The sequence below is a fragment of the Polypterus senegalus genome, chromosome 17 (assembly GCF_016835505.1).
Source record: "Polypterus senegalus isolate Bchr_013 chromosome 17, ASM1683550v1, whole genome shotgun sequence".
Classification (NCBI taxonomy): Eukaryota; Metazoa; Chordata; class Cladistia; order Polypteriformes; family Polypteridae; genus Polypterus; species Polypterus senegalus.
The window spans coordinates 11,143,357-11,171,224 of NC_053170.1; the positions used below are offsets into that span (position 1 = coordinate 11,143,357).

General features: G+C 42.3%; 1 protein-coding gene across 2 annotated transcripts in view; it reads left to right on the forward strand.

Annotated features, from left to right (window-relative positions):
* Positions 1 to 560: 560 nt before the first annotated feature.
* Positions 561 to 27,868, forward strand: part of kcnh4a (potassium voltage-gated channel, subfamily H (eag-related), member 4a) — a 180,204-nt gene continuing 152,896 nt past the window's right edge. For both annotated transcript variants that reach the window (XM_039739911.1, XM_039739912.1), the window contains exon 1: positions 561 to 1,518. In XM_039739911.1, coding sequence (XP_039595845.1) covers positions 1,443 to 1,518 — 76 coding nt within the window. In that variant the 5' untranslated portion in view covers positions 561 to 1,442. The remainder of the gene's footprint in view (positions 1,519 to 27,868) is intronic.

A 27,868-nucleotide genomic window follows, 5' to 3' on the forward strand; every position in this document is an offset into this window, starting at 1 on the left:
CATTCGTTTGCTGCATGCGACCCTTGCACCAGCCGCGATCGCTTAATGAATGAATTAGGCACTTTATGGGCCCCCCATCCCAGACCCCACCCCCGCCTTTCAGTTGATTTCGCAATGAGAGTCGTTTGCGTTTGAGCGCACTTGCCTTGCTTTTGCGTTGCCCAGTGGGCATTCATACGGAGCCTGTAAGTTTTCTGGTTGGTATTCACAGAAATCCAAACCTATCTGCAAAAGAGGGGCCACTTTCATGATCCAAATACAATCTGTGAAATGCCATAACCCCACGACACATCACCACTATGTCTCCGCTTTAGAAAAAACAGTTAAGCTCCTGAGAAAGCTGATTTGTGTATTCATTGATTTTTGGAAGTGATTCATTTACTCCCAAGCATTGAGTGAGTAAGGCTCTTGTGTGCTCCAAGCTCTCGGTATCAGTGCGCACAGACATTATTATCATTTATTATTATCGCAGATAATTAACCTGCTAAATCTGATGGGCTCAGCGGTATTCCTGCTGGCTAATTCTTGTGGGGATGATGAGCATTAATAACGTCGATTGACGGGGTGCGATGGAGTCGATCGGGTGGCATATTGAAAGGTTCACGATAACGCGCGCGGGTGGTGTACTGTACACGCGCGTTCACAACACCTCAGGGCGCGATGCACGTGCTCACAGTTGTGTAATTGTGAGTGCGCTTATATGCTTCGTGACCCTATAAGTATATAAAAGGCCAAGGAAATAGAAGGAAATAAATTATCGAGTTAATGAAGTGGCGTTTGTGAGCAGAGTTGTACTTGCTGTTGAGGGCGCTATATAAAACAGCGATGGATGGATGGATGGATGAGGTTCTGTCGCCCGTTAAGATCCAGGGCGTTTGCAAATGCAGAGTACTTGGTTGAAGACTCCTTTAAGTGTGCGCATCGACCTGGAGTGTCCTTCTGAAGCTCGCTTTTTTGGTTGTTCCAATGCGCGCGTCTCGCTCAGAGGACGCAGGGATTATAAACGGCATCTAGCGAAAGAGAGAGAGAGAGAGAGAGCGAGAGCGGCCGAGCGACGGAGAGAGAGAGAGAGAGGTGTTGGCAAGGCAGCGCCGCCACTGTCAAACGTCGAGCCGGTGGGACAGGCGCAATGCCCGCGGCCGCTACAATGCGAGCGAAACGGACCCCCTCTGCACAACTTCCCAAACTGCACATGGCGCCCTGACATAGCGCTCCGTGGGGGAGAAGGGGTGCGAGTGACTTCGAGAGGAACTTGAGGAAGAAATGCGTTACGATTCCGATGCCACACCGGGGCAGCTCTTTTTGGGGATTTTCCTTCTTTTAAAAACATTTGTTTGGGACCCCCCGAGCTGCCCCGCACGACGGCTACGGCTGTTGCTGCCGCATAAACACCCAAAGTCGAATGGAATAGTCGCTAAGGGATTATTTTGAACCGAAGGAGGATGCCTGTTATGAAGGGATTGTTGGCTCCGCAGAACACCTTTCTGGACACCATAGCAACGAGGTTTGATGGGACCCGTAAGTAACTATTCCAACGCATCTTTTCAGTCACGTTTTTGACGTGGGCAGGTGGGGGGTGGCGTTATGGGGACAAGTTTGAACCTCTCAGGTGTGTCCTGCACCTGACTGCTCAGGCGTTATGCAACGAAACAAGTGCGGCACTCGTGGGGTTTGGACATTCGGAGGGCAAGCGAGCGCAGTTTTGTATTTGAGGTACAACTGCTCGGTGGTCGCCAAAATTAGTGCACACTTAGGCAGATAAATAATTAGTTGTCTCATTCCTCCCACTTCTCATTTGCACCGCATTGAATTAATCCACGCTAACCCTAATGTGAATTTCCCCTTGGGATTAATAAAGTATCTATCTATCTATCTATCTATCTATCTATCTATCTATCTATCTATCTATCTATCTATCCTTTTAAAAATGACAAACGTCCTCAAGTAATCTGATGCGCCCCACTTCAACTGACAGACTCTAGTTGACGAATCTGTGTGTCAGTTTCATCGTCGCCTTTGCGACACTATTTTTAAGGAATTGTTTGTCACATTTTACAAGTCACCTACGCGGATGATCTACAACAAGCTTGTCTAGTAATGAAAACAGTAACGCCACTTTAATAATTAGCAGCGCGGTTGTTAAAGTAACGCTGTCCCCGAGCGCTTATTGTTCAGCCCATCCGTTTTTGCTGTTGTCGTTGAAGTCATCACAGCGGTGAGGCGGAACGGAACAAGTTCTCGAGCACCGCTTCTTCGAGGTGTGGTGGCACAGATGAACATCACTATAGTATTTGTGGGCCAGGGCGAGAAGAATTATTCCGCAGGTTGTGTGTGTTCACATTGAGCATTATGTTTAGAAAGTCTCACTTTTTCTTTACAATAATATACATTTTTCGGGATTCAGTTAGTTTTGTATATATGGTCTTAACTGCCCGTGTACATTGTGCGGTATATGCATAAAAAAGAGTTGCCGCTTGTTTTGAACCTCCAGTGAGTCTCCCAGGAATGAATTAACAGGCTAATAGAGCAGCAACCGCGGGCCCCGAGGACCGGGAACTCGGCGCACCGTGGAGAGCAGCAGCAGCAGCAGCGCCTGGCACGCGGCTCACTTGGTCGACTTGGAACGGAAAAAACAAAAAAACTGAGAGCGGCGCATAATAAGTTAGGCGGCGTATGCGGCTCACTGACTTGCTCTTCTTTCGAAATGTTCTTTATTATCACAGGTACTGAAACAAATCAGCAGGGAGCTCGTAAAACGGAGACTAAACATTTCATCAAAATGTACCGGGCTGGAATGCAGGCGTAGAAATTTAATGTGGAAACCTGAGCCGAGATAAGTCATCGGTGTCTGGACATTTACAGTGTCGCAATATGAATGTGCCGAATAGGAAAAATGACACAGGAATGGAGCTCTATATCTGTCTATTTTATAATGCCTTTCGTATCTATCTATCTGTCTGTCTAGTGCCTCTCACATATATCTAGCTTTTTATCGATCTATCAATTACATAGTGCCTTTTTACATCTGTCTACTTTTATTATATAGTGCCTTTCACATCGGTCTATCTATTCCAGTGCCTTTCACATCTATCTGTTATATAGTGCCTTTCATATCTATCTATCTATCTATCTATCTATCTATTATAAAGTGCCTTTCATATTTATCTATCTATCTGTCTGTCTAGTGCCTCTCACATACATCTAGCTTTTTATCGATCTATTTATCCATTACATAGTACCTTTTTACATCTGTCTACTTTTATTATATAGTGCCTTTCACATCTATCTAGCTATTACAGTGCTCTATCTATCTATCTATCTATCTATCTATCTATCTATCTATCTATCTATCTATCATAAAGTGCCTTTCATTATCTGTCTGTTATATGGTGCCTTTCCTTTCTATATAGGATACAAAGAAAAGTCACTATATGATAAATAGATAATAGAAAGGCATTATAAACGAGACTGATTGATAGACAGATATTTAAGGCACTATATGGACAGCTATGTAGATCTGAAAGGCACTATATAATAGATAGCTAGAAATTAAATGAACAGACGATAGATCTCAGGTATAGGAGCCCACCTTGGACAGTATGCCAGGCTATCACAGGACCCTCTAGTACTCCACAGTCCATTTAAAACGCACATCTTCTGAATTTGAGAGCACACTTGAATACTCGTAGAACGAGCCACAGTAAAAGCAGCAAACCGTCCCGACTGATATGTGGCTGTCATTCCCGTGAGGACTGGGTGCCCATCTTTCTCTACTTGGTGTTCTGCCATATTGCACACCACGCGCTGAGCTGTACAGGAATGAAGCAGAGCACGATGGGCAAATCTGAAGATAAGAATATTCAGGGGTATATGATGGTTGCCTTATGAGGTATTCGTCAACTGAAGTTTCCCCTGGGAGTTTGAAGAAGCCCTCCTCGGGTTCGCTCTTTATAGGTGTGCACATTCAGACGCGGGTTCAAACAAGCAGCCGGCGCTACTCGCGGTCAGATGCAACAGACGGACGGCTCGGGGGTCTTCCTTGGATTTCTCTCGTCTTCACGAGTCGCGCCGCTGGTTTGGACACTGGATGATCTCTTTGTATGTCTGTGAGCTCTTCATTGTACTTAGCGATAGAAAGACGACACGGGACAAAAAGGCAGCGCGAATGTGGTCTGCCCCAGAATCTCTGGAGTTCCCTTTCCTCTCCCTGCCTTGACTGGGCACTGGACAGTGGGGTACTTTGGTGTCTCGTCTATAGCAGCTTTTGAAAGTTCACCTCTGTAGTTCACTTCGTTGCACTGCTTGTTCTTATTCTTTCATTGTTTTCCCTGAATCGTGCTGTTTTTTGCCTTGTCTTTCCCCTGAGACGCATATTTTAAGCACCGACAGGTCCGAGTATTTATAGCTCCGAGGGCCTTTTTGATGACTGCACATTTCTTGATATGAAAATCCCCGAAGAGAAGTAAACGATTGTTGCAACGGCAGCAGTCCTGGCCGAGGCTTCTCAACACCTCCGAGCAAATCAGCCTGACGTGACAGACTATAGGCTGGTGAACCGTGACGAGATCCAGCGACATGACTCGAAGGGATCAATGGATAGGTGGGCGCGAAAGGCGCTATATACAGAGTGTGACAGGCGGAAATGAAGGGCCCGGTCCAATGCGTGCATAGAATAGGCAGTTTAGGATAGAGACCTAGAAAGGAAAGGCAACAGATATGCTGCACTTTAGAAGAAATAGATCTACAGAAAGACAGCAGGTGACAGGGAGGTGTGTGGGTGATGCTAAATTCAATAAAGACTGAGGTGAACAAATAAAAATGAAAGGCACTATAAAATATGCATACTGTATATAGAAAGACGGCGCAGGATGAGCAGATGTTAAGGGTGACTAAATAAAATAAAGACTGAGATAGACCGATAAAAAATGAAAGGCAGTGAGAGAGACATAAAGACATAGAAAGGGTTAATACAGCAGAGAGGGAGAGAGACAGGCAAGGCAACACTTTATAAGAATGTGACAGGAAGGTGTAAGGGTGATGCTAAATTAAAGATTGAGGCCGACACATACAAATGAAAGGCACTATATAATAGATAAACGTGAAAGACACTATAAAATAGAAAGAGTGCAGGAGATGTGAAGGGTGACTAAATATAATAAAGACTGAGCTAGACAGATAGAAATGAAAGGCACTATATAACAGACAATTCTTTTTTTTTTTAATATTAAAGAATCCCTTATTAAATGTTATGTAACATTTTCTTACATGGAAACAACTGTTACAGGTATTTTTCATGAAGGCTTTACCTTTTGGAATACGCATGTAAATCTTCAACACCGCATAAAACCTCACTATATTCATATTTCTTGAAATTCTTTAAGCTGATTTGTCATTTTATAATCATCCAATTCCACAATAAAATGAAATAAAAGATATATAGATTGCGTTGGTTTGGACATGTGGAGAAGAGAGATGCTGAGTATATTGGGAGAAGGATGCTAAGGATAGAGCTGCCAGGGAAGAGGAAAAGAGGAAGGCCTAAGAGGAGGTTCATGGATGTGGTGAGAGGGGACATGCAGGTGATGGGGGTGACAGAACAAGATGACGAGGACAGAAAGATATGAGATGATCCACTGTGGCGACCTCTAACGTGAGCAGCCAAAAGAAGAAGATAGATATAGATATATAGATAAACACTGACTACCATAAAATGAAATAATAGATAGGAAAGGCGCAATATATGATAAAATGATAGAGAAGGCCACTATATATGTCAAAATGATATAATAAATAGTATAGATAGAAAAGGCACGATATATGATAGAATGAAATGTCCGTATGAGGCATTTTATGCAGTAAAATTATTTATATATAGACAATGTAAGGCACTATATAACAGATAAGGCCAAATACAGTAAAATGAAATGATATCAATAATAAAAGATACCATAATATAGATAATGCCACTATTTATGATGAAACAAAATGATAGATAAGGCAGTATATGCAGTAAAATGAAATGTTACACAGATAAGGCACTAAATACAGTAAAGTGATATGATATATTAATAAGGAAAGACACTATAATTAATATGGCTACTATGATAAACTGAAATTACAGATAAGGCACTATATGCAGTAAAATTAAATATCAATAATGAAAAACACTATATAATAGTTTAAGCCACGGTAGACGATACAATGAAATGATGAAGAAAGCACTATAAGCAGAAAAATGAAATGATAGATAGAAAAGGCACTATATTTGACATCATGAAATGATAGGGCACAATATAGTGAAGTGATAGATAATGAAATACACTATATAATAAGACCACTATATACAATATAATGGAATAATAGAGAATAGGTTCATATCTATTATATAGTGCCTTTCACATCTATCTATCTATCTATCTATCTATCTATCTATCTATCTATCTATCTATCTATCTATCTATCTATCTATTATTAATATAGTGCCTTTCATTATCTATCTATCTATCTATCTATCTATCTATCTATCTATCTATCTATCTATCTATCTATCTATCTATCTAGTATATAGTGCCTTTCTATCTATCTATCTATCTATCTATCTATCTATCTATCTATCTATCTATCTATCTATCTATCTATCTAGTATATAGTGCCTTTCATATCTATCTATCTATCTATCTATCTATCTATCTATCTATCTATCTATCTATCTATCTATCTATCTATCTAGTATATAGTGCCTTTCACATCTATCTATCTATCTATCTATCTATCTATCTATCTATCTATCTATCTATCTATCTATCTATCTATCTATCTGTGATATAGTGCCTTTCATTTTCCTGTATGTGTCATATTTTGTTGATCTACCTACACAACCCTGAGATGTTTCCTGTATCTCGGTGGCTCGGGCTGAGGCTGATGATTCACATTTGTTTCTGAACGCTGACGTGATTGTGATGCGTGAGTGGGGTGTACTGGCATTGAACTGAAATCCCCAACTGCTTGACTGCCTGATTAGTTCTTTGGCGTATTTCGAGTTCCGCTTGACTGAGAGATAAGGGGGGAGAGGCGGTTTTTTTAGCCTTCCAGCCCCACTTGTGGCCTTTCAGATTTTTCTGAGAACCTCAATGGCAGCTGAGGGGCCGCTAAGATGACCTGCGACTCCCCCCGAGAGTTGCTGTGGCTGCGCTGAGGGGCTTCACATCTTTCCTTATTTTGGTGCCATCGGGTGATTTCTGCTCTGGCGTGCTTGCCTTGTTTTTGGGGTAGGGGTGATGTTATCATGAAGTTGATTAAACTGAACGCACATGTGTAGTAAACTGCTCAGTGACGTGTGTGGTTCTTCAGGTGTTATTGTGAAAGGCGCTATATAGAGTAAAAACTTATTCAAGTCATTTAACCTCCACGTGTAGTAAAATGACACAAGCACTGGGTGCACACCTTGAAAGTTGCTATACACATTTTAAAATGGGTTGATTAATTTTGGCAGTCCATTAACCTGTGCAAAAATGTGGGATAAGTTGCTCTGAGACATGAAGCACACTTTTAGGGTGTTTACCATGAAAGGCGTTATAAATAATAAAAACTGTTCACCTGATTGACTGAATGGCTGCCCACAGTGCTTACCTTGTTCATGTGTCATAATAACGTGTGTGCTCACAATACTTTTGTATTGCTTATGTTGCAAGGCACTATATATTCTTACTCCGTAAACTGTCCCATATGTTAAAAGGCACTGCTGTGCTCAGCACTGGGTGGCATGGTGGGCTTTGCTGCTGCCTCATGAGCCCGTCATCCTGAAATTCAAATCCCATACCTGGCTGTGTGCAGCTGGCACGTTCTCCCCTTGTCCTGAGGGGTTTCCTCAGTTTAACCCCCACAAACGTGCATGTTAGGTAAAATGGCTCCTGTGGTGGTCTGGCTTTGGTCATGTGTTGGTGGGATAGGCTCCTGCTCCCCACAACCATGGATTTAATTAAATGGCTCTGATGGTTATTTATATTCTCTATGAAAGGCACTGCATATGAGTTTGATGGACCCACTGATGAAGTGTAGCTTGGAAAGGTGAGGAAGGACACCAATGTCATTTGTCACAAATCGTCCGTATGTGACAGGGTGCAAATGTTTCTGTATTTTTTTGTAAAAGTCTGCTCCCCTCTTTCTCACAGTTTCTCAATCCACTTACTGGTGGACACCAAGGAGCAGGGTGGGCTGCTGGTGTTTGACCAAAAATGCTTGCCCAACACCCCTGAGATGGACAGCTTGAGATTCTTCAAACTTGTTAGAGTGCTCGCTCATCCGGTGGGACACAAATCACATCAGTCGGCCAATGTGCTCCATGATGGCAGCCATTGGGTGGGGTGGTCCATCTGTCCTCCTGTCAGGCCCTCCGTCTGCCTCCCTCCCTCCTTCCCTAAGCCTGCCTCTTTGGTTGTTTCTAAACAGGCTCAAAATAGTTTTGCTGGTTACCTTGGAAACCATCTCTCCAAAGGTACCCAAGTGCCGACAGAAATTAGCCACCCTTATATCTGCGGAGAGCGCAAACACATGCAAATGAGACCCTTCATATCACCTAATCCTCTGCTAATTGTGCTCCATGTAGTCACTTGCACTGCTACTCGCAGCTTGTCCTCTGAGATGTTCATAGGTAAAGAACAGCGGGTGGCATGGTCACGGTACCCACGATGTTCAAGTCAGTTTACAAGCTAGCAGCTGAGGTGAAGAGCCCACCTTGCCAACCAATGTCCTGGCAGACTGGCCAGAAAGAAACAACATGGGTCCTTCAGCCCTCAGGTCACATTGGGATCACTTCACTTGTCATACGTCACACGTTCCTGCTCCTCAGATTCCTAAAAAGTGCCACTCCTGCCCACACATGTACAAATGGGCCACATGTCTGTCTATTATATAGTGCCTTTCATCTCTATCAACTTATTATATCCTGACTTTCATCTCTATTATATAGTAGCTTTCATATCTTTCATAGATAATGCCTTCCCTGTCTGTCTGTCTGTCTGTCTATTATATAGAGTCTTTCATATTTATGTATTATATAGTGCCTTTCACATCTATTTATTATATAGTGCATTTCATCCATATCTGTTGTACCTTTCATATTTGCCTGTTATATAGTGCCCTTTCTACCTGTCTGTATTTCTATTTATTATATAGTGACTTTCAAATCTATCTATTATATCGTATACCTTCTCTGTGTGCTTATCTTTAATATCTATCTCTCATGTAGTGCCTTTCATATCTATCTATATATCTATCTGTCTATGTATCTATCTATCTATCTATCTATCTATCTATCTATCTATCTATCTATTATATAGTGCCTTTCATATCTATCTATCCATGTATTATATAGTGCCTCTAATATCTATCTATTATATAGTGCCTTTCACATCTATCTATCTATCTATCTATCTATCTATCTATCTATCTATCTATCTATCTATCTATCTATCTATCTATCTATCTATCTATTGTATAGTTCCTTTAATTTCTATCTATTATATAGTATACCTTCTCTGCGTGTTTATCTTTAATATCTATCTCTCATATAGTGCCTTTTCTTTCTGTCTATTCATCTATCTATTATATAGTGCCTTTCATAGCTATCTATATATCTATCTCTGTATTATATATAGACCCAACGTGGTCTGCTGGAGCCAATCCCAGCTAACACAGGGCACAAGGCAGGAAACAAACCCCAGGCAGGGCGCCAGCCCACTGCAAATGTATTATACAGTGCCTTTCATATCTATATATCTATGTATTATATAGTGCCTTTCATCTCTATATCTATCTATCGATCTAACTATCTATCATATAGTGCCTTTCATATCTATCTATCCATCTGTTATATAGTACCTTTCATATCTATCTACCTATTTTTATATAGTGCCTTTCATAACTACCTGTCTATCTGGACCCTTTCAGTCCTTTTGTAGAAGTAGTAACCAGCCCTGGGTTGGTTGCCAGTCCAGTGCCTCCTCATGAGACCTTCAAAGACTGGAATGACTAAACGTTGGGTGTGAACTCCTGATTAGAACTTGACAGTGAAGTAACCCAGTTTAGAAGTCAGAGGGCCGATTGGTCTGACCACATTCCATTCATCCTTCCATGTTCTCACACAGTTCTCTAGGCGTAGGCTCACAGGCACCACCTCATTTGCAAAAGAGTAAGTAAAGATGACATAAGGGGTTGGGGCTAAATGGCAATGGGCATCTTCTATTTGGCCAGTCATGTCTGTTCAAGCATAATACAAGAAACCGTTGAAAAGCAGATGCCCTTCAGCCCAGCATACAAGTGACTGAGTTTTAGCAATTTACAGGTTCCTTAAAGTATCCTGCCTACTACTCTACAAGGTAGAAGACAAGTTTCTCCAAGTACATCATTCTGTCCATCCATTTTCTAACCCATTTATCCAGACTTAAGGCTATCCAGTTAACAAAGGAGTCAGCATAAGAACTTGACAATGTGGGGCCAAAAGGGGGATGAGAGGCTTCAACATTTTGTATATGAGCAGCTGTGTCAGAACAAACATAAGAATATAAGAAAAGGTTTGATGAAAAAAAGCCATTCAGCCCACTGTGGAATGCCTATTCTTATTTACTTCATTTTAGCAATCTGAAGATTCTCACCCCCAAAATAAAATCCTACCTACTATGTTAACGCTTGTTGGCCAGGTTGGTTATTGATATTCAATGTATCCATTCTCCATCATAAAATAAGAATAAAAGAAATATGTTGATGAGAAAAGGCCATTTATCCCTGTGTGGTATGTCAATCCTTAGTCACTTAGTGTTAGCAGTTTGATCATGTAATCCTGCCGACTACGCTACAGCTTGATGGTCAGGTTGCTGCATCCATAAACTATGCATCCATTTCCTAAAGAATCTAAGAAACATCTTGTTGAGAAGAGGCCATTCATTCCCTTGCGGTTTGTCAATCCCTAGTCAATGTTAGCAATTTCACACTCAATGTAATCCTGCCGACTATGCTACAGTTTAATGGTCCGGTTGCTCCATCCATTTTCTATGCATCCATTTCCCAACATAACATGAAAATGTAATAAATATCTTGCTGAGGACTGGCCATTCATTCCTATGTGGTATGACAATCCATAGTCCGTGTTAACAATCTGGTAACACACCATGTAATCCTGCCTACTACGCTACGGTTCAACGGTCAGTTTACTTCATCCATATTCTATACACTGTGGTAGCCGGCCCGGACACAGACAGGCGGACACATCAAGGTCACCCAACACACATTTATTTGCCATATTCCTCAAAAGTTCTGACCACAAAACAATGCCTTCTCTTTCTTCAGGCCGCCTCCTTGCCTCCTCCAAGACCTCGTCCGTCTTCCACCCAACTCTGAACTCTGATCATCCCAGCGTGGCCTGTGAATTGCTGTTCACTTGACTTTAGCAGTAGGAAAGTCTCTCTAAGAAATCTTTGCTGTGGCTTCCTCAGAGTCTGCTTCACTTCTGAAATGTTTGTATGTGAATAGGAACCTGATTATATATTTTATTATGTCACTTTAGCTATGCGATTTTTTTGTGCTTTTATGGTCGCTGCCATTTTCTGACTATGTTTGTCCAGGGGCTGTGCTCATGCCAGGGGCAGACTGGCCATTAGGGCATTTTGGCCCGCAGACTCTGATCTGGTCATGGGCCGGCTGTTTCATGAAGTAAATTTTATGCACTGGTTACTGTTTGACATTAAAATTCATTTTCTAAACTACTAAACATTATCTGTCCGGTACTGCGATTTCTATAGTCCTATATAATATACCGTATTATGTCATCAAGTTGTTTTAATTGTCCGTACACAACGTTGCAGTGAAAAATTTGGTCAAAACTGCTTTTTGCTGATTTCTTGCTATTTATTTTATCTCATATCTAGTAAATTCTTCTGTACTAATAATTCGTTTAGATTATGTATTATGCATTTTGTTGTGCTCTGGTCGTCGGCGTGAGCGATAGTGGCTCTCAGTTGCGATTATTACACTGTGTGCACAATTATTAGGCAAGTTGTATTTTTGAGGATTCATTTTAATATGGAACAAACACAGTGCTATCAGTCAATCCAAAATGTTAATAACCTGAAACCTGAATGTTTCACAACGGAAATGTGAGTGTGAACATCATCAGGGGAATACATATGTGCGCACAATTATTAGGCAACTATTAGTGTGCAGATTTATTATGCAACTAAAGGAAAAATGAAAATTTTCCCATCTCACTTGTTTCTTTTCATCTGTTATAGTGAGAATAATAAACAAACACCTCAAAATTTACAAATAAACATCTCTGACATTTAAAAAAAAATCAATCAATCAATCGATGACCAATATAGCCACCCTTCTTTCCAATAACAGTCCTAAGCCTTTCCATTCATGGAGTCTGTCAGTTTCTTGATCTGTTGACGATCAGCTTTTTGTGGAGCAGTGACTACAGCCTCCCAGACACTCTTCAGAGAGGTGGATTGTTTTTCTCCCCCGTAAATCTAGCGTTTAAGAAGTGCCCACAAGTTCTCGATAGGGTTTAGGTCAGATGAGGAAGGGGGGCCATGTCATTATTCCTTCATCTTTAAGGCCTTTACTGGCTGGCCACGCAGTGGAGAACTTCGATGCAAGTGATGGAGCATTGGCCTGCATAAAAATCAGGGTCTTCTTCCTGTATCACTGTTTGAAGAAAGTGTCTTCGAAAAACTGGCAGTAGGTTTGGGAGTTGATTTTGAGTTCATCTTCAATGCAAAAGGTCCAACTAGCTCATCTTTAAAAATACCAGCTCATACCAGTACCCCACCTCCACGTTGGAGTGGAGCTCTGTGCCCATTACTGATCCACAGGTCCATCCATCTGGTCCATCAAGAGTCACTCTCATCTCATCGGTCCATAAAACCTTTGAAAAAAATCTGTCTTCAGATATTTCTTGGCCCAGTTTTGACGTTTCAACTTATGTTTCTTGTTCAGTGGTGGTTGGGTTTCAGCCCTCCTTACCTTGGCCATGTCTTTGAGCACTGAACACCTTGTACTTCTGGGCACTCCAGGTAGGTTGCAGCTCTGGAATATGAAAGTACTGGAGGATAATGGGTTCCTGGTAGCTTCACGTTTGATTCTTCTCAAATCTTTGGCAGCTAATTTGCGTCTTTTGTTCTCAACACGTTTCTTGCGACCCTGTTGACTATTTGCAACAAAAAGTTTGATGGTTCTGTGATCACACACCAATATCTTAACAATTCCAAAAGTGCTGCATCCCTCTGAAAGACTTTTTACAATTTTTGACTTTTCAGAGTCAGTTAAATCTCTTTTTGGCCCGTTTTGCCCGAGGAAAACTAGCTGCCTAATAATTCTGCACACCTTGATATGGGGTGTTGATCTCCTTAGGCCACACCCTCCCTCATTACACAAATACACATCACCTGACGTGCTTAAATCCAATAAGCATTCAAGTTAATACAGCTTGGAGTTGGAATATACGCATTAAAAATGATGATATGGTCAAAATACTCACTTGCCTGATAATTGTGCACACAGTGTAGTATGATGAAATATTCTTTTATGAGCCCAGCTGAAATAAATGTGTTGGCGTTTTACTAATAAATACTGAGGCAGTTCACTGCCCGGCGATGTCATGGCGGTTTTACCGTTGAAAAATAAAAATGCTTGGCAGTTCTAGTGTTAATAATTATAAAGATGGCCGAATTTTTTTTATTTTCTTCACTATGGAATAAAAACTGAAACTGATCCAAAAATGATAAATGCGACATTCTACTTACTATCAAACCAGGATACTGTCTGTTTGGATTATTGACTTTGAAATAAAATGGCACCCCCTTCCTAAAACATGAAATGGTTTTTAGCATTCCACCTGCGCATGAGGCAACGTGATGATGCAAACACACAATTAGCGAGCGCCTATTGTGGAACCAACATAAAAATAATAATTTGTTTCAAGTAATTAAAAATGTAATGTTAGTTTCCAAGACAGCAACACACATCATTAGGTTATCTTAACAGCATTGGTGATTCTAAATTGACTTGACAAAACATTAAGAGTTATGGCAACAAAACGTCAAAATAATTTTTAACAGCGAGTTATAAACATTTATAAACAACGGAACATTTATAGTTTATCGCTACGTTATATGGAACATTTCAATCATGTGAGGTTTTCATTCTAACCTTATTCCATTGTAAATGAGTAGCTACTCGCCTAGTAGGGTGCTGGCACTTGGACGTGACGTTGACATTTGACATGTGCTCTAATAACATGTAAGCCAGATTACTCATTTTTTTTTATTTTTCATTCAATTTTATTTCTAAGCATGTCGTCAAATTTTAAGTCGTGTCTAAACAACAGTGTACAGATTAAGTTTGCCGACAGTTTAGATATCATAGGCTCATAGCAAGTAGCCAGCCGCATCCTCATCACAAATTACAATGAATATCGGGCCGAGTGCACGGGCCGACCTCGTCACCTCACTCGTTGAAGGATTGAGACCCTGTCCGCTCCTGGCTCCTGCTGTTTACGGGTGGTCTCCCCATAGCTGGTGACATAACGCGGAGATCGCATGACAGGCTGTGATTTAAGTGCCTTCTTCTGCTCGTGTCAGATCTTCTCTGAACAGCATACTTGTTACGCGTCATTGTAAGCTCTACTGTTATCCTGTGCTTAATCTCCCTTGGCATAATCTGCAATGATTCATCTCCTTTAATTTTTTTCTCTTAACAATACCATAACATAACCCCTCAAGCCAAAATCCTAGAATTCGTCTAGTTGCTTTCCCTGGACTATCTCTTAGAATGTGAAGACCAGATTGGCTCATAATATTCTAAAGTAGGATATAAGGCACGATAAATTCCCTGGACTTTTACCACACACGATGTGGGCACTATATATCCCAATGTCGCATTAACATTCTCGTTGGCTTCCTTCCCTTGTCTGGATGAGGATAGTGATGAGTCCATTATGGCTTCCTCAGCAGGTCACGTTTCGGTAACCCCACGTGTAGCACGTTACGCTTGCTAATCTTCCGTCTCTTCCTCCACAGAGAGTCCCTTGAAAAAGGTGTGACCAAGACCCCCCTCTTTGTACCGCCGCCCCAGGTTGCTGCACAATCAGAAAACCGCCAGGGAAAAACAGTTTGCTACTGAAAACCTTTCGGGGTAACGCGACTAACACTCGTCCTTTTATTTGACTCCTCACCACATCCCTCAGATCAGCATCAGGCAATGAGCTTTACTACAATGAAGGAGGAGAAAAAATATCATCATCTTCTATAATACGCCACCGTCGCTGTCCAGGATTTTAAATCACCTGTAGCTCGCAAACCGTTTGACCTACTGACCTGAAATATGGTGCACACAGACTACGTGACGTCTACCGTCCGCTTTCAGGGTGCAGATTTTTATTACTCTTTTTATTTTATTGTAGAGCTAGCAAAATACCCGCGCTTCGCAGAGGAGAATAAGTGTTAAAGAAGTTATGAAAAAGAAAAGGAAACATTTTAAAAATAAAGTAAGAAAGAGGGTGAAAACTAGGAATGCTCAAGTCAAGTGTGCGCAGTGCACGTTATCGCACGCCGTTACTGGTACATATATATTTACATATAGACAGAAAAAAACAAACCAGTACCTAACATGGAGTCAAAACAACCTTTCACATATTAGGGGGAGAGATGTTCTCGCTTAAGAGAAACCGGTTTCCCAAATTGGTTTACTGTCCTTACAGTTGTTGGGCAAAATGTAAAATGGAAGCCTCACGGAATACGCCAGCCGCTGAGTTGATAACAAAAAAAAAAGTTCTGTCCTACCGGTCCAAAGAATTGATTGCCTTGACGAAACCAAAAAAAAAAAGTCCGTCTTCAGAGACGCGTCTCCCTTGTGTCACCGAGTGAGAAAAACAAAAAGTTCTTCCAGCAGGTGGGTTCTTGGCGCTACCACGTTGCCTCCCCTTGCTCCACCGCACAATCTCTCTCTCTCTCTTTCTGTCTCTCTCTCTCTATCTCTCTCTCTCTCTCTCTCTCTCTCTCTCTCTCTCTCTCTCTCTCTCTCTCTCTCTCTGTCTCTGTCTCTCTCTCTCTCTCTCTATCTCTCTGTCTCTCTCTCTCTTTCTGTCTCTCTCTCTCTATCTCTTCTCTCTCTCTCTCTCTCTCTCTGTCTCTCTGTCTCTGTCTCTCTCTCTCTTCTCTCTTTCTCTCTCTTCTCTCTCTCTCTCTCTCTCTGTCTCTCTCTCTCTGTCTCTGTCTCTCTCTCTCTTTCTCTCTCTCTCTGTCTCTGTCTGTCTGTCTCTCTCTCTGTCTCTCTGTCTCTCTCTCTCTCTCTCTCTCTCTCTCTCTCTCTCTCTCCCCTTCTTTTCCGGTTTAAAGTCTTCAGCACCAATTGTCCTGTCCGTGTGGTGACCTCCCCCATAAAGGTGTATTTTCAGTAACCACTGTTCTTGAAGTGCATCCTAAGGCGCTGCAAACTGCCAACAGGACAACAGCGCATGTGGCACCCGCTACACCTTGCTGATTGTCACATCCTGGGATTTTCATCAATTTGAGCAGGACTTTGTTTTTGTAAAGCGGTCCTCTTGTTCAAAGCACTGCCCAAATGTCATAATCTGCCCCTTGTTTTGAATTATTCTGTATAAAGTGATTTTAAGAAAATCAACCTTCCCCTTCCCTTACGCCGATAACAAACACGATGCACAACAATAAACACCTACAACAATGTCCACGAATCAGTCCAATGTATCGGATGCAAATGAAGCAATGAGATTTGGGGGCTGACAGATCCTGTAAACTGTAGAGTTGAACAGAGTGAAGTGCATGGCTGGTGAGGCGTTGACTCCTTCAGTGTCAGATTTACAAATATATGAACCCCAAAGAGCCACTTATTCACTATTCAGCTGGCAGCATTCACATTGACTACTGGTTATGTTTCATATCTCATCAGCATCTATACTAATAAAAGGCAAAGCCCTCACTGACTCACTGACTCATCACTAATTCTCTAACTTCCCGTGTAGGTAGAAGGCTGAAGTTTGGCAGGCTCATTCCTTACAGCTTACTTACAAAAGTTGGGCAGGTTTCATTTTGAAATTCTACACGTAATGGTCATAACGGTCGACAATGTCCGCCATGTTGAACTTTCTTATTCATGGCCCCATCTTCACGAAATTTGGTAGGTGGCTTCCCTGCGCTAACCGAAACCAATGTATGTACTTATTTCAGTGGTATGATGCCACTGTCGGCTGCCATATTGAACTTTTCAACAGTCTTTGTTACTTATGGGCTCATCTTCAAGAAATTTGGTACGTGGGTTCCCAGCGCTAACTGAATCCTACTTACGTACATATATACGTCCATAGCCTGCAGCTCAATCACCGTGTGAGGCGGCATTGGGTCCCCCATCCCAACGCCACCCATGTTGTTGGCTGCCTGCATATATAAGGCCGTCTGTCGCTCCGGTCTCTACATTCCCTTCCTTTCTTCGCCACGGGATTCACGTCTCCCTGCTGATAACTGCAGCCTTTTTATTTAATCCACGGCTTCTTCGCTATTTTACTGTTCGTTTTTTATGATTATAGTTATTGTGTAGGTATTTTAGACTTACTTTACATTGTTCAGGTACCCATTTCCTTTATCATTCCAACCCCCATTAACATGTCTATCGAGGTGATCACCATCGATCAAAGAACTGTCACTTACCGAGTGGTTTCCATGCCCGGAGATGGCACCTACCTTTTCCATTCTCTGTATTACATATTGCACGGCCACATCAGGCTCACTCTTGATATCTGGAGGAACATTGTGTCTTATGTATTGAATGACTGGACAGGTTCAAGGTGTGGACTGATGATGGTACAGGAGATAATTAGACTACACAGGAGCACTAGAAGAGTGAAATGCTTAAGCCCTTCACCTATGGTTCTGCATGTGAGTTGATGGCTGCCCCTGAATTGTTCGGTTGTCGCTTTCAAGTGTACAGAAATGGGCAAATATTTCACACCTTTCGACAACCGCCAATGCCTCTTAAACATCTTAGACTCACAGGTGACGATTTCAGTAGTGGACACTTTGATGTTTATGAATGTTTAAACTCTCAAAAGCTGGATGTGAAGTTATCGATGAAACTGGTTGTATACTTACAACGCTTGACAGATGTTGAATGTCTCTTCAACACAAGTCCTGCAAATACTAACGTACTTGAAACAAACCATGAAACTCAAACCGATTACGACAGCAGCAATCCAAGCTGTGAGATTTGAGACAAGATTACTGTTCACATGGCCAACTGTACGTTACAAGCTCAAGAGTAAGCTCAGCGCACAGCTTGGTCATATTACAACTGGAGGGCCGAAATTACAATGTGGTATACAAAGAGATCCTTAACAAATAATTATTGGTATATTTTCCCTCAGTTTAAAAAGGTTTAATTTTCTTCTTAATAAAACTTTTAATGCAGTACTTCGCCATTGTGAAGCGCGGGTATTTTGCTAGTTCTTTATAAAAGATAAAGAAAAATCAAATCCTGTGCTGATGCTTCAATTTCACGGAACCACTGGAATTCTCAAAGTAACACGAAGACCCTTAAGGCTTCTGTCTCCCCTAGGATGCTCTGCGAGGCCCTGTCAGTTACGATATTCAAATTGGCCTTGAGCTCCGCCCCCTGGCCTACTGCTTTTGAAACACAAGTCTGCACTCCTGTGGCTTCTGCCCGCATTTGCCACCTGTACCAGGGACGTGCGGTGAGGTTCATGGTTCATGAAGGTTCATGGCTATGACTCCTTCATAGTCAGATTTATGTGAACCTAAAAGAGTAGCTTATTCATTATTCAGTTGGCAGCATGCACATTGCACAGTAAGGAGACCTGGGTTCGCTTCCCGGGTCCTCCCTGCATGGAGTTTGCATGTTCTCCCCGTGGGTTTCCGCCGGGTGCTCCGGTTTCCTCCCACAATCCAAAGACATGCAGGTTAGCTGCATTGGCGATCCTGAATTGTCCCTAGTGTGTGTGTGCTTGGTGTGTATGTGTATGTCCTGCGGTGGGCTGGCGCCCTGCCCAGGATTTGTTCCTGCCTTGCACCCTGTGCTGGCCGGGATTGGCTCCAGCAGACCCCCGTGACCGGGGTTGGAGAATGACTGACTGAGTGAGTGAAAACGTTACAGTTATAGCGGCGGGAGAGAGCAGAGAGAGCGCATTTGCTCCTCACCCTCCATGCGTACTAAATTTACTGTTGCAATTCCACAATTCACACTCCTTCAATACAAATGAAGTACAGAATGGTGTACAAATAAAAAACGGATTTCAATTTTTACCTCAATTGAAATATTTAAGTGTCTTTTAAAAGCTTTTATTTCTGATGCTTGAATCAATTTTAATACAGACTGTTCAACAAAAGAATAACAAGAAAAACAAAAGCTATTTTAAGGTCAAAATGAAGTTTTTAAACATTGGATTGTTTTTTTCTTACTCTGATTCCATTTTTTATAAAATTGAAAGCCGTTTATGGTCTTACCTTTATTTGTAAATGAAGTCCATGCGCCTATCCTTCTCCATAAAATCTCCGTCACTTTCTTGTAAAAGTCCTCCTTGTTTTCCTTTAGTTTTAAAAGTCTCTCCGCCTCAGTGGAGATTATCGCTAAGAAGAACAGCAGCGGCGAGCACCTGTTGGGCTCACATGCACCCCCTTCAGGGCGGCACAATACTGTCTGCCTCACCTCGTGCCTTTTCACTGCAGCTTTATGTCCGATCAGCAAGACTAAATATGTCACAAACATTCATCAAAGATATTAGAAAGTCAGGGTGTATAATAAACGTGTCTGCAAACATATTGGCGACATGCAGAGAGACAGCGACAGGCATGCGCCAATCGCACGCATCAACCCCGTGTGTGAGGAGAGCGCAGTCTGAGATAAGGTGAGGCACGTCGCTGCCGCACCTCATGTTTCTCCCCTGTATTTGAACAGGAAATGCACAAATTCAATGATTTGGACTATAAAAATTATCAAAATTATTGGAATCCGCAGAAAACAAATTTATAAGACAGATCAGTGGACAATTTCATTTTATGTCATTATTATTCGTTTTTTTACTTTTTGTGATGACAGGTCTCCCTGATTGCACGTTCCTCTGACGACAGTAATGCAGGACAGCCACATAACATCCACACAGGCAAAACGGCCACAGTATTGACAAACAAACAACGGCGCTCTTTTCTCTGTTAATCTGACTCCCTTTTAAAGTTCCCAGCAGCCCCTGCACCCGTTGCAGACGTCCAATCAGGGTAATACCCTCGGGGCAGCTGGGAAATGGAGTTCATTAAATTGTAGCACTGCTGCAATCCTACGTGGGCCAGACAAGCCACCTAATGTGGAGTCCCATGCGTACGAGTCGCTCAGCTCCACATTCCAGGTCTGGATCTCCGCTTTAAGACCACCCTCTCTTCATGGCTGCTCTGTAACGCCTCTATGGTCTGTCTCATCCTTCTATGGCACATTTTCATACAAACTGATGCTTTACAAGATAAAACAAAAGAGAAGTTAATATAAAACAAACAAAATTGCACAGTACATAACAAAGAAAAAAAGTCAAGGTCGGCTGGCCAGAAAAAAAGAAAGTAAAAATAATAATAAAAATCTCCTGTTAGGCTGCAGAAAAAAAACCAAAAAAAACCTGCAGGGGTCCCAAGACCAAAAGACCACCCAGCCCCAACTGGGCATTCCACCTAATACCTATGGTATTCAGGGTTCACATGGAAGAATTTGATGATGATGATGATCATGTGGACATCTGGGACACCCGCCATTCAATCCAGTGATGCCCGGGTTTCAGGTGGTGGTGGCGGCGCAGAAGAACTGGAAAAGACAGCAGTGAATGGTAAAGGTTAGTAGGGAATCGCAGACCCCAGAAGAGAATGATAATTCAATGCCCACTTAGTCTCATAGGGATACAGCTAAAGTGTAGCTATAACAAAGCCATTTTAAAATAATGGGTTTATAGCAGTTTTTTTTTTTCCAATTGTTCTACAGTATTAGCCTGGCAAATTTCTATTGGTGAAGAATTTCAAATTTGAGGTGCTTAACAACAAAGGGCCACCTCACCACTTCTTTTAAGGGTGCCTCTTAGAATTATAAGCAGACCACTCCAGCCACCGCAAAAAGCCTCACACTGTCCCAGTGTGGTGCTGAGGTGTCACAACTGGGAGTGTAAGGGGACAAACACTCCAAAATATAGGACGGGACGAGATTATTCAAGGCTTTGTACCACCAGCTCGACCTTATACTGCTCACCTGGTGGGGTTGGTGGCCAGCTCTACGAGCTCAAAACCCCACCAGTGACCGCACTCCCAGGCCGATGGGACCTTTGCACACGAAGAAGCGGCGTTGGAGCAGCAGAGGTAGCCATCACTCTGCTGTCTCCCTTCCTGAACTGACACTGTTAACAGCTTCGAGACTCCCCGGCAAAATCCCAGAAGAGTCCGGAAAGTCCAACGCGTTTAGCACGTAGGTAAGTCAGACTGTTGGTGTTCTTCTCCTTGTCTCCGCTCCTGACACCAATGTAGCGGTGGCACCAAGTGCCAAATGGATACTTTGCTCTTTTAGGTCGCTGTTGCTGCACAAGTTGCCATTTTTATAGGCTCCCCTGCAGGAGGCGCTGAAGCTGCTCATTCACATAATGGAATGTCAGCACACAGTGGTGGAGACTCACAACCAGGCTGGTGATGCAGCATGTTGGCGCCGTTACAATACTGTATAAAGGATTACAGTACATCCTGGGGTGGGTATCTGTATATGTAGGTAATGCCAAAATAAACTAAAACTTCATCTTTTTAACTGATTTTTCATTGGGTGAGCACACACTCTTTTGAGTGGCACAGCCCACCAGTAGCTACATCCACGAATACAGTAATGGCAGCCTGTATTTCCATGTGAGATGGCTATCTCTGCTTGGCAGACACCTTGCCCAAAATAAATTAACATGCTGCCATCAGTCCTTCTAATCCTTCTCTTCCTAAATATCTTCATGTAGCATCAATGCTGACTGCCTTCTCTACAGCCCTAGAAAAACCTTCACGCTAAATGTAACTGGAGCAGCCCAACTCCTCGAGGACTCTCTTCCTTCTGGGGACATCGGTGGGGGGCATAGGGTGGGGTAAGGGGTCTGGTGGCTACTGAAATCTGCTACTGAAACCTGCTAATCGGCCACTTCCCGAAACCCAGTGTCCCAGTCACCCAGCAGGTGATAAGGAAAGGTTTGCGCTCCGCCACCTGGGAGATGCCACCTGGGAGCTAAGGTGGCAAGGCACATGCCCCTCCCCCAACAGCTAAATGGCAGCCAGTCTGTTACTCACACCGTCGTTCAAAGATGTGCCGTGCAAGACCTTTGCTTGAAAATTCGTCTCAAGTGTCCCCATTGCCCAGACTGCACTGTCCTGCCATCAATAAGCGCAGCTTCACAAGTTGGCAATGCGTCTGTAGGGCGTTGTTCCCACGAATGACAGAGATTTCTTTTAAGTGATCCATTTTATTAGTGTTTTTATATTTAAATGTCTGAAATCAAAGGTATTGTGGGTACCTCGGTTTGCATGCTGTGCCCGCTCGTCATTTGTGTGGGGTTTGCATGTTCTCTGCTTTCCTTCATCCCCCCCAAGGCCCCCCACCCACATCCCAGGCACGTGCAGGTTAAGTAAAATGGGTATTGGCCAATGTGTTGCATGTGTGTTCACAAATATGCCCTACCATGAACTGGCACCCCATCCAGAGATGGGTCCTGCCTTGCATCCCGTTGTGCCCCAGGGATAGATTCTACATATGGATAAGCAGGTTTTGCATATGGATGGATGGATAAGCGTCAGTACCTGCAGACTTTCTCGTCTCATATTCCCACAACGTTTTCCAAAGAGAGACGCCTGGTCGTGTTTTGACTAAAAATCTCTGGTGCCTCGAGAAACCTGACAGAATGTAAACAAGCCTGGCACTTCAGTCTCCTGCACCCTGAAGAGGCCACTTCAGCTACCTGGGCTACAAGGAGGCTCACTGGGATGGATTTTATGTATCCGTCCATAATTTAGCTTGAATCAGAACCGACTGACCGACTTTGATCTTTTCATTTTCTTATGGAAGGCTGATTCAAGCCTAACTCAGTTGAGGGTTGGCATAACGCGTCGTATACAAAGAGGAATTACCAGCAGTCAAGCAGCCAGCAAGTCTAAATACGCTCAACTATCAAGACGTCTTGCTGCAATTCTTCCTACATATACAGGGCGTGATCTTAAGGACTATCTGCGTGCCGTGTCTCATAATATTGACTTCTGAAATAAACATTATTATACACTCGCCTAAAGGATTATTAGGAACGCCATACTAATACGGTGTTTGACCCCCTTTCGCCTTCAGAACTGCCTTAATTCTACGTGGCATTGATTCAACAAGGTGCTGAAAGCATTCTTTAGAAATGTTGGCCCATATTGATAGGATAGCAACTTGCAGTTGATGGAGATTTCTGGGATGCACATCCAGGGCACGAAGCTCCTGTTCCACCACATCCCAAAGATGCTCTATTGGGTTGAGATCTGGTGACTGTGGGGGCCATTTTAGTACAGTGAACTCATTGTCATGTTCAAGAAACCAATTTGAAATGATTCGAGCTTTGTGACATGGTGCATTATCCTGCTGGAAGTAGCCATCAGAGGATGGGTACATGGTGGTCATGAAGGGATGGACATGGTCAGAAACAATGCTCAGGTAGCCTGTGGCATTTAAACGATGCCCAATTGGCACTAAGGGGCCTAAAGGGTGCCAAGAAAACATCCCCCACACTATTACACCACCACCACCAGCCTGCACAGTGGTAACAAGGCATGATGGATCCATGTTCTCATTCTGTTTACGCCAAATTCTGACTCTACCATTTGAAAGTCTCAACAGAAATCGAGACTCATCAGACCAGGCAACATTTTTCCAGTCTTCAACTGTCCAATTTTGGTGAGCTCGTGCAAATTGTAGCCTCTTTTTCCTGTTTGTAGTGGAGATGAGTGGTACCCGGTGAGGTCTTCTGCTGTTGTAGCCCATCTGCCTCAAGGTTGTGCGTGTTGTGCCTTCACAAATGCTTTGCTGCATACCTCGGTTGTAACGAGTGGTTATTTCAGTCAAAGTTGCTCTTCTATCAGCTTGAATCAGTCGGCCCTTTCATTCTCCTCTGACCTCTAGCATCAACAAGGCATTTTCGCCCACAGGACTGCCGCATACTGGATGTTTTTCCCTTTTCACACCATTCTTTGTAAACCCTAGAAATGGTTGTGCGTGAAAATCTCATTAACTGAGCAGATTGTGAAATACTCAGACCGGCCCGTCTGGCACCAACAACCATGCCACGCTCAAAACTGCTTAAATCACCTTTCTTTCCCATTCTGACATTCAGTTTGGAGTTCAGGAGATTGTCTTGACCAGGACCACACCCCTAAATGCATTGAAGCAACTGCCATGTGATTGGTTGATTAGATAATTGCATTCATGAGAAATTGAACAGGTGTTCCTAATAATCCTTTAGGTGAGTGTATATGCTTTAAACTAGTAGTTCATATTTAATGAAACTTTCGCGATTTTGTCGGCATGATTTTGTTGGCATGATTTTGACGCTGCGTTTTAATGGCCGCTATTTTGTCGGCGCTCATATGTCTATCGCGCAAATGTGGGGTCACTGGTAGGGTCTGGTCTCTCCACACCACAACCTTATCAGATATCCTGTGAAAAGGCAATGCTGGTGGTGCCTTTCATCTGATCTTCACCTTTAATGTGGCTAAACTGTGATAAATGCTTCAGTCTCGTTGAGGGGTCCACAGAACCAAGTCATTCCAGACAGCCTTAAGCTCAAAGCAAGAATTGTCTTTGGATGAGGTATAAGCTCAGGGCATGGCAGGCGCACACAAGCATACCGAGTCCTTAATTAATTAACCAAACCTTTCACGTTTTGAGGCTAAGCCTTAATCCACAGAGAAAAAAAAGCCTACTATGACCCAGGGAGAACATGCCAGTTGCACACAGAAAGTAATAAGCCCCAGATTTCAGCCCTGGACCTTGGAGCTGTGAGCTAGCAGCCCTGAGAAGTCTTTGGAGTGGCCGCGGGACACGAAGGAACTACAAAAGAAAAGGCACAGCAGGCAATATATCTGCATAACGCCTCACTGTATCTGGGACAGCCAAGTCAGAACTTTTCTGTCTTTCGTATTTTTTGCTTTATAGACATTCCAGTGTGTGTTCAGACCAAAGTGTGTGTGTATGTGTTTAAATTTATTTACTGATCTGCCTATTTATTTATTTATAGAGCTTCTGTAAAAAGCCAAATTTGACCCATGGGGACAAATAATTATCTATCTATCTATCTATCTATCTATCTATCTATCTATCTATCTATACATTATATCAGGGTGCCTATCTACTTTTAAAATGACCAGGTTATCATATTATTATATCAGGGGTGCCCACACTTTTTTGGCTTGCGAGCTACTTTTAAAATGACCAGGTTGAAAAGATCTACCAACATTAAAAATTATATATATACTGTATATATATATATATATATATATATATATATATGTATATATATATATATATATATATATATATATATATATATATATATATATATATATGTATATATATATATATATATATATGTATATATATATATATATATGTATGTATATATATATATATATATATATATATATATATATATATATATATATATATATATATATATATATATATATATATATATATATATATATATATATATATATATAGCATTCAAAGTCTGAATTACAATCTGATTGTATGGGCGATTACCTACCAGGTAACGCGTGTGGTTGGTCTGCAAGTCGGCAAACATCCGCCACGGGTGCCCTCTCAGTTGTGAGTAGCAGATCATAGAATGTTACATAGTTAACTGTCAAATAATGCAAAGAGTACACAACACGTGTTTCGCCCTTATTTTGGGCTCATCAGGCATACACACCCCCCCTGCACCCCTCATTGGGGATCGAACCTCGGACGTCAGACAAACGCACTTTGATTGTGACATTGTGAGAAAAAAAATCCTCTTCCAATTCCACATCCAGCCCATACCCTCCACAAACATTTTTTTTTAAATCCCTTCTTTAGTCGATATGAATTGGAAGGCTAACTAGATCACAGCTGGAGTTTTGCAGTAGCTCGATGGTTTCATTGTGCGTGTGGGATGACCAGTGTGTTAAGAGAAGAGATCTCAGACTGGCCACCCTGTATGTCAATCAAGTGGCAAATGCCATAGGGAGGATACAGTATATGATAGACTAACATTTTATTTATTTTTTTTTTAATGCAATGCGATCTACCTGCGCTACCTTTGCGATCTACTGGTCGATCGCGATCAATGCATTGGGCACCCCTGCATTATATAGCGCCTTATCTATCTATCTATCTATCTATCTATCTATCTATCTATCTATCTATCTATCTATCTATCTATCTATCTATCTATCTATCTATCTATCTATCTATCTATCTATCTATCTATCACTCCATGTAAAGTCACCAACTCTGAGATCCCTGGGTGTTCAGCTTGAGCTGCTATGCCAAATGACAGAGCCCCCAACACTATGTGAACCCAAAGGAGTTCCTTCATCTCTCTTGAGAATTTACACATTTCATTTGAAAGGTACAAAAGTCCTAATTTCCATCCCCAACTCTGTCATCCTGCATGGTCCAAAGCAAGTCCTCTGCTGGAGGTTTGTACTTTTGTGTCAGTTATTCTTTACCTTTCAGCAGGTTTGTTTTGTGTCTCATGTTCTGTCCTTGTTTCTCTATTGCATTAATGCAGGTTTTACATGCAGTCAATTCTTGTTGTCCGTGGGTGATATATTCCTGAGAAATGGGGTTAGGTTCCATCAGGTCAGTACGAGGACCAGCAGGAGTAGATGGGGTTGTTTGGACGTATTGGCCCTCTGTTCTTGCTGCTCGAGGCTCAGCAATGATCCTTCACCTGCAGAAACCTTGGTGTGACTTTTAGTTCCTCTATCATCAAGTTTGAGCATCTTCTAGCTGCTCCACCAGTGGCAGTGAGTGACCACAGCAGGACCGACCTAAGGAGTCCACCATTGGCAGTAGTGACGGGCGGAGTATACAAAGGGCAGCAAATTAATCAGTCTGATCACATGACAGGGGGAACAATAGCAGCCACGGTCTTCATTTTGAATAACTGCTCCACGGCTTAGCCAGGCCTATCAGCGATCCATTTAGTGTTTCACGCACGCAGCCCCCCTGGATATCTAGGGGCTTCACAGACGTGTTGCTGCTCAAGCTTATGTTCCGCTTCAGTGCAACAGGCCTCTCGAAATTGGTGTTTTCTCTTGCACATGACGGCAAATGGGTGCCGCTTTCATAACAGCAGAAAAGTGAATGCACAGGAATGGAATCCGTGAGGAGTGAAGACTTATTGTACACATATGGATTTTATCCATTTCATTCTTTACTTCACAAACACAATGCATTGCCATTATTAGACGTTTTATAAGAAGGTTGTTTATGAGGAACAAAAAGTTTGCAGTTGGGCTTCATGCCTAAACTGGTCAGCATCCACATTAACACCATATTTGCATATTTTAATAGTGTGTACAGTATATTACTGTAATTGCAATCTTCTTATATAATACACTACCGTGGCTGTCTGTTTGTCTGTCCAGGATTTTAAATCACCTGTCGCTCACAAACCATTTGACTTACTGACCTGAAATTTGGTACACATATACTGTATACTACGTGACATCTACTGCCCGCTTTCGGGGTGATGATTGACCTCCAAGGTTATTCCTCTTTTTAT